This window comes from Sparus aurata, unplaced genomic scaffold (genome assembly GCF_900880675.1).
Source record: "Sparus aurata unplaced genomic scaffold, fSpaAur1.1, whole genome shotgun sequence".
NCBI lineage: Eukaryota > Metazoa > Chordata > Actinopteri > Spariformes > Sparidae > Sparus > Sparus aurata.
The window spans coordinates 137,709-146,321 of NW_022045121.1; the positions used below are offsets into that span (position 1 = coordinate 137,709).

Consider the following 8,613-nt stretch of genomic DNA (forward strand, 5'->3'; position numbering starts at 1 on the left):
CACCTGATGCTGTGTCTCTCTGTACTGAGGTAGAGGACAGGAGCACCTGATGCTGTGTCACTCTGCTGTGCTGAGGTAGAGGACAGGAGCACCTGATGCTGTGTCACTCTGCTGTGCTGAGGTAGAGGACAGGAGCACCTGATGCTGTGTCTCTCTGTACTGAGGTAGAGGACAGGAGCACCTGATGCTGTGTCACTCTGCTGTGCTGAAATATGTTAAAGTGCATCTGAAGAGAGAAGAGAAGTATATGTGACCACTGCATGTTACATTTTAATAATAAAAAAAAAACAATAGATGCTTGATGTGTGCTATACATAAGACGAATATAGACTAATAATGAAAATGTGATGAGATACATTTAACTTTGTTGTCATTGCAAAACAATTCAGTCTAACCAGAGTACAAGTGCAGTGTATATATTTCCCCTATGAATGATATGGGAAAGCTAAAGTGTGGAGTATTAACAGTAATACACTTTAACTGCACTTTAACACTGATGTAAACTTTAACAAACATAAACTGTGACACAATAAACCAAAGGTTTACAACTACACTATTACAAAGGGGATGGAAAACTAAAAGCATTTTAACTGACATACAAGCAGGAAAGACACCTGTAAAATAACACCTGAACAGGTCTAATGTTAACTTTCCAAACGTCCCTGATGAATTTAAGGTGGAGTAACATTAACTTATGTCGACTCGAATTACTTATTGATTATTAAACAATGCTACTATTGTCCGAAGTTAGCTAGCAAGCTAACACTCTGCTCCAACAACGATCATTAAACTATTAATTTCATTCACTTCATCACATTGACGTGACTGTACCTGTATCTTTTCACGTTTTTCTTCCTCTTCTTTCCTTCCTTTCCTTCACTGGGCTCTGGATGGATTCAGTCTGTTAGACCTTGTAATTCCACTACAGTATCAGTAAATTCCTCTCTGGTAGGGGTGGGCGGATCGATCCACATATCGATAGTATCGATACCAAGGTGAGTATTTGTACTGAATCGATACTAGAGCGTTGAGATCGATATTTTTGTTGTAGTTTCTGTTCTATAAGTTCAGCAAATCACTTGTATTCCTTCACAGGGTTTGTGTGATTGCAGCGTCTCTCTCAGTCCTTATGTGCAGTGCTCCTCTCCACCTCTCTCACTCTGCTCACTCAGGTTCACTCTAAAGTATGAATATGGCAGAATATAATAAACCTTTTGTGTATCTGTTGAAGGAACATTAGTAGGAACATTAGTATTCCTATTTAGGCTACATGCAGATAGGTTATAAATTTAACTATGTTAAATATCATTTTCTTATTTTGCTAAAATCTTTGTCCTGTGTTTTATTATTATCATAATCATGATCAGCTAATTAAAGGCAAAAGTACAAAATCATTCAATAATCAGGAATTTTCATGTAAAAAGGATCAGTATCAGTATCGGCAGTACTGGCCCTGTAATTACTTGGTTTCGGATCAATACCAACATTTGCAGTATGGCCCACCCCTGCTCTCTGGGTCTTGGGGTCTCGGTCCGGTCAGATTCAGGCAGCTGGCCTCTCGACCCGCCCCCCTCACAGAGGACAGGTACAGTACAACGAGCCAGAACCCAGAAAAAAGGCCTCTCTGTTATTTAATAGTCTTTGTTATGACATAATGTTGCTGTGGGCTTAAATAATATTTCGAAATAATAGTAGAAATGGCACTGGTAGAAAAACATTTTTTTATTTCTTCTTCTTCTTCTTCTTCTTCTTCTTCTTCTTCTTCTTATGTCCCCCCCCTCGTTTGCGGCGCCCCCCACAGATGACAGCGCCCCTAGCATTTGCCTATACTGCCTATGCCCAGGGCCGGCTCTGGCCATGATGAATTAACTGTTCAATCACACCATAAAGTAGACGGAAGAGATTGGTGCGTTTGATCGATCCGCCATGACCCTTGGATAATTTAATGATGTAAACTTCCACCACTGAGTAAAAAATAATGAATAAAAAAGTAAAACCTTGTCCCAAAGCTATGTGAGGGTGTTTTACAATGAGTCACTTAAACTATCAGAGCCTCACTGAGAGGAGGAGCAACAAGAAGATAAACTGCAACATCACATTTCCTGAAATGAAACTGAAAGTTTGTCTGAGCGACAGCAGAGCTGCAGTCCAGACGAGTCTCTCTGTTTCTCTCTGGAGAAGAATTCAACTGAATCCATCAGATTCTCTCAACAGCAGAATCTCTGCAAACACTGGTGAGTACACTGAGCTACACAGACACAATGACATGACCAAATATTTGGTTACAAATGAGTAAAAAACAGAATTTTACATTTGTTTACTAGGAGCTACAAAACAACTAGCTTCAGCTACAGTTAATTTACCACCTTGCTCTGGTCTGTTTCAAGTATTAACACAAATCCTGAGCTCTTGTCAGACAGGACGGTGGTTGTAGAGAGGAATAGTTTCAGTTTCCTGCAGCTTCCATCTTTTCTTCTTCACATTTAATGTGTCTGATTCTCTGCTTTCTGCATCGTCATCCTCTCTCTCTATACCTCCTCCTCCTCTTTCTCTTCCTCCAAGCTGACTCTCTGACACTAAAGCTGTTTAAACACAGAAGGTGGTTTTTCTCTTGCTCTGCTCACTCAGATGCTTCAATTAAACTAATAATGATGAAATAATTGACAAAAAAAGTGTTCAATATTAAGGTATATAAAATCTTTGTTCTACCTTAAGCATTAGCCCTCCAATAACATTACAAGCAGCATGTTATTTATATTATTTAACCTGTGATGTGAAAGTAATGGAGGGGTTTAAAATGGTACCATTATGATTTTAAAGATTTTAAAGGGTAGGTTCACCCAAAAGTCAATATTCAGTCAGTACCTACTCACTCTGATGCTGATGGAAAGTTTCATAGTCCACAAAATATTTCTGGAGCTTCACAGCAAAACAGTGTTGCAGCATTCTCCTGACAAACTGAAGTAGCTGGAGAGTTGTTTGAAAATGTATGCAAAAAATAGGAAAACTAAAAAATATATTTATATAATTGTTAATATAACAACTGAAAGGATGAAGCAGGTTTACCGTAACGGAGCTCACTAGTTGTATGCTCCCCCTGCTGGAGCCCCCTGGTCACTTCTACTGTTGGTGTAATGAAGGTGTTGGTGAATTTCCATTAATATGATGAACTGAGGAGAGAAAGAGATTCAGGAGATGTGATGCCAGACGTTGAAGTGATTAATGAAGCTCGATAAAGGAGAACATAGCTCAACAGGACATGTGATAACACAATGCAGCACCTCCTGGTCTCTGACTATTGAACCCACTACAGAATACTCTGTGGAAACGGGCTCACCTGAGTCCAGTGTGTTTGTCGTATGAGACACAGTGAAGGTGAAGATGCTGGAGGAACAGAATGTGACCTTAGTCGTCTGTGAGGCGGCTGCACAGAGAAGATGCTGCCCCCAAACAATCTTCCACTGTGACCCAGAGCGTGACCTCAGGGTAACTCTGCCTTCTGGGTGAGCAGAGTCTAGACACAAATCTATGACTATGAACCTATAAGACTATATTATATGGAAATTCCTCTACAAACGGCATTTTAAACAAAAAACATAAAACACAACAGTGCTGGACTCTTACTGCTGCAGCTGACAGTAACCATTATAACCATAAACTCTGATGTAACATGAAAAGACTCAGATATCAGAATGAGGCCGTTACATGTTACTGCTTCATCTGACTTGCTGATAATACACAATATTCCACCTGTGACACTGACGGCAGATTAGCATCAATTATAGAACACTCCTCACCAAAACAAAGACGTGACAGTGATGTTACATAACCTGCTGATACACAATAGTTGCATGTTGTGTTTAGTGTGTGTGGACGCTTCTAGTCCTGTTAAGAACACGAGGTAGTGTCACACTTCATCCTCTAGTGGTCACAATGAGTACTACAAAAATACATGTTTTCTCTCCTGCCACACATTCACAAAAAAAAAAATCACATTTTCACAGATGAAGGATGTTAGAAAGATTGACAACCTTTTTTCACCAGTTGTCAAGTCAGAAACACAGGAGAGAAAACAATTTACATCAGACTAGAAAACTGCTGCAAAACTAGATCACCAGAAGAAAAAAAATAACTCACTTGTCCCTCAGGGTTTATGTACCATTCAGATCGTAGGCTGTAGTCCAAAATCCAAAATCGATTTGATGTGGCGCATGCTAACAGTTTTAACTCAGCAGCTTCATTGAAGATTTTGGCGGCGAAAACGGTGTAATTAACATCTTTTCAGATGAATTTGGGATCTCTCGTTTATGTTTTCCTCCTTATTGTTATTACATTTTAAAACAAGTCTCCAGCTGCTCCAGTTGTTAAAGAGAATGCTGCAGCACTGTTTGGTTGTGAAGCTCCAGAGATGTTTTCTGCAAACTTCATAATTGACCGTCATCAAGGAAAGTGGCCTTTTTGCCTCTGATTCACGTATTTCGTATCACTCCGCGCTCTAAAATATTTACTCTGCAAGTAGTCCAGTCACTTATCACCGCAGCATATTCGGTCACTAAGCAACGTCAGCTGATCTGTAGTCTACTTCATATTGAAAAAATACTACTTCTACGTGACTAGTATGGATTTGGAAAATACAGTGATTTTGACTCTTGGCAAAAGGCTGAGTTGTCGTCATCGGTCAAGAAAAGAAAAAGAGGCGAAAGCAGCGAAGAGGGAGAAGAGAAACAGCATCGGTTTGGCAAACTATATTTCTCTGCTGAAAAACACTGAACGGTAACAAATAAATTATGAAAAGACACACTGTGTGAAGTTTCTTTTCGTGTTGGCAAGTAGCCGTGTCATAAGCGGGATAATGTATAGAACGGCGGTCATTATCGGGAAAATAAGTCCCTTTGGGACGGATCGTCCTGTCGGGACTTATTTTTCACTCTGCTTGGATCTCTTCTCCATTCGTCGCTCCCTAACTCTCGTTTTAATTCGTTGACTAAAGTGTCAGTTATCGTCATCATATCTGACTTTTATTTAGTTTTCGTCCGTGAAAAAGGTTTGTTGACGAATATTTTTCGTCATAGTCTTCATCAACGAAATTAACTCTGGACTCATGACGACTCTCCTGGTTTCACTACAGTTAGTTTCATTCGAGTAAATATTCAAATGAAATGTAATAATAGTTGTTGTTGTGAAAAAAGCTCAATAAATATTCTTAATAAATGTACTGAAGCTGTTTTTCTTTTCTTTTCATCCTCAGACTGTAAACATGTCTGCTGCCAGCTGTCTGCTGACTGAAGATCAGTTTCTGTGCTCCATCTGTCAGGATGTGTTCACTGATCCAGTCGCCATACCATGTGGACACAACTTCTGTAAAACCTGCATCACTCAACACTGGGATAAAAATGAGTGTCAGTGTCCCAACTGTAAAAAGACTTTCAACACCAGACCTGAGCTGCAGGTCAACACGTTCATCTCTGAGATGGCTGCTCAGTTCAGACAGTCAGCTCAACAGAAAGCCAGCAGCAGCAGCTCAGAGCAACAAGTTTCCAAACCAGGAGAAGTTCCCTGTGACGTCTGCACTGGAACCAAACTGAAGGCCCTGAAGTCCTGCCTGGTGTGTCTGGCCTCCTACTGTGAGACTCATCTGGAGCCTCATCTGACAAAATCAGGCCTGAAAAGACATCAGCTGATCGACCCTGTGGAGAACCTGGAAGACAGGATGTGTACGAAGCACGATAAACTGCTGGAGCTGTTCTGTAAGACCGACCAGATGTGTGTCTGCATGCTCTGCACCTATTCAGACCACAAGACACATTCTGTTGTTCCTCTGAAAGAAGAATATGAAGGAAAGAAGGCCGAGCTGGGGAAGACAGACGCTGAAATTCAACAGAGGATCCAGAAGAGACGACTGAAGATTCAGGAGATGAAGCGCTCAGTGGAGCTCAGTAAGAAAGATGCAGACAGAGAGATAGCAGCTGGTGTTCAGGTCTTCAGCGCTCTGAAGGAGTCTGTTGAGAGAAGCCAGGCCGAGCTCATCGACACCATCAAAGAGAAGCAGAGAGAGACAGAGAAACAGGCTGAAGGCTTCATCAAAGAGCTGGAACAGGAAATCTCTGAGCTGGAGAAGAGAAGCTCTGAGGTGGAGCAGCTCTCACAGTCTGAAGACCACCTCCACCTCCTCCAAAGCTTCCCATCACTGAACGCTGCTCCACCCACCAAGAACTGGACAGGAGTCAGCGTCCGTCCACCTTCATATGAGGGGACTGTGGTGAGAGCTGTGAATCAGCTGGAGGAGACGCTCAGTAAACAGACGAAGGAGGCCGAGCTGAAGAGGGTCCAGCAGTATGCAGTGGATGTGACACTCGATCCTGATACAGCACATCCTGATCTCATCCTGTCTGATGATGGAAAACAAGTATATGATAGTGATGAAACAAAGAATCTTTCAGACAACCCAGAGAGATTTGATTATTGTGTTTATGTCTTAGCAAATCAGAGTTTCTCTTCAGGAAGATTTTATTATGAGGTTCAAGTTAAAGAGAAGACTAAGTGGGATTTAGGAGTGGCCAGAGAGTCGATCAACAGGAAGGGACAAATCACAGCATCTCCTCAGAATGGTTACTGGACGATATGGTTGTGGAATAATAATGAGTACAAAGCTTGTGCTGACACTGAAGTCAGTCTCTCTCTGAAGTGTCAGCCTGAGAAGATGGGGGTGTTTGTGGATTATGAGGAGGGTCTGGTCTCCTTTTATGACGTTGATGCTGCAGCTCTTATCTACTCCTTTACTGGCTGCTGCTTCACTCAGAAACTCTACCCACTCTTCAGTCCATGTAATAATGATGGTGGTAAAAACTCTGCTCCTCTGATCATCTCTCCTGTCAATCACACTGAGTAGAACAAACATTTGATTTTCTGCAGAAAGATTCACATTATTTAATGTAATAAATGTACATTTATCGGTGATATGTGATGTATACGTTGTTGTTTTCAGATTCTGATCAAAGTGCTTTCATCCTTTTTACAGTTAATGTATTTCTTTGATATTTCACTTTGATTTTTTTAACACAACTCACCAGTTTTACCACATTGATTGATATTATCTAATGTAGTCTCATTTATTCTAATAACTGCATTACCTGCCTTTATGTCTTGTCAGTGCCAGCTTTCTCTCAATTGCACTTTATCTGTTATCTACTGTGTTTTTTTTCTTGTTTGTAAAGCACTTTGTAACCTTGTCAAGAAAAGTGCTATACAAATACATTTTATTACTATTATTATTATTATTATTATTATTATTATTATTATCATTATTTAACACTGTTAATCATATGAAAACAATGCACTTAGGAATGTGAAAAATTTCTGTGTTGAGTTTAATATTATTCGAATAGTCGTAAATCATAAATAATCGATTAGTAAATCATGTCTGAAAAAAAATATTCCTTTGTTTTACTGGCGCCTTCCGCAAGGGGGCAATATAGCATTTGATACGCTGTATGATGGGCTTACGTTAGAAGCCATCGCAGAAGAAGAGCTATGGAGAGAGTGCTGCAGCCGTCAAAAAGTTCCGTGTGGAAGTATTTAAACAAAAACAAATGAAACAGAGGTGCAGTGTAATCTCTGCGAGGCAAAGCTTGCACATCACAAGTCTTCATCAACCATGCACAGTCAGATGGGAGCGAAGCACCCGATAGAAAGTGGAGGCCCGTCGTCGTCACAGCAACAGTCAATGGCCAGCTATCTCACTACTAGACGAAGAACATGTGATGCCAGACGCGCGGAGCAAACAGCGTCCCTCATTTCAAAGATGACTGCAAAAAACATGCTCCCCATCCGTTTCGTTGAAGGTGAGGGTTTTCGGAGATTGATTAATTGAAAAATAATCGATTAGTTCCCTGTGATTACCGAATAGTAGTTCTGCTTGAAATGCCCATCCCTTGGAAAAACGGCGTTAGAATAAACGGCGTGACTAACAGCGTCATTTTTTTCAGTAACGGGTCATCTAACTAATTACTTTTTCCATCGTTACAACGCCGTTACCGACTATTAAATGTGGCGCGTTACAATCTGAAGCTGACCATTGAAGCTGTTGTCATCCGACTCGGCTCTCAGCCACCGGAGCTGCAGAGCTGTTTTTTTTCCTCCGGTGAGGGAGGAGGGAGGGGCGAGACAACCGCATAAGTGATGAGTTCTTAAGCCAATCAGTGGCAATGTTCAGTTTACACACAAGCCACACACGCACACAGCAGTGGGATGGGATGGGAATGGGATACTCGACTCCTTTTACTGACTCGAGTTTGTATGAGTCACTCACTAAAGTGAATCGGGTTTTCGAGTCACTTGAGTCACTTGAGTCAGTCACCAGAGTGTGCAGCACACTCTATGATTTTCTAAATGTCACTTAGTAACTTGATGGGGCAGAACTGCAGGAGAGGGACAGCAACACGGTTGTAGTTTATTTTCAGTTTTTCTGAGACTTCCCGTGAATGGAGTGTAGCAGTACATTGCTCAGGCGAGGTAGCGGCTCTCTGACAGCAGGGGAGCAGGGAGGGAGGGAGAGCGAGTGAGCTGAGCTGCCTGTGACCTGCGAGTCTGGGGTGCTAAGTCCTGAATGGCGCG

At 41.4% G+C, this 8,613-nt stretch overlaps 1 protein-coding gene across 1 annotated transcript; it reads left to right on the forward strand.

Annotated features, from left to right (window-relative positions):
• The first annotated feature begins 2,129 nt into the window (after window positions 1-2,129).
• LOC115577845 (E3 ubiquitin-protein ligase TRIM21-like) lies at window positions 2,130-7,183 on the forward strand. The gene is made up of 2 exons (XM_030410731.1): window positions 2,130-2,234; window positions 5,249-7,183. Exon 2 carries the CDS (start codon window positions 5,258-5,260, stop codon window positions 6,887-6,889), a length of 1,632 nt encoding a protein of 543 aa, XP_030266591.1. The 5' UTR covers window positions 2,130-2,234; window positions 5,249-5,257; the 3' UTR covers window positions 6,890-7,183.
• Window positions 7,184-8,613: the final 1,430 nt, after the last annotated feature.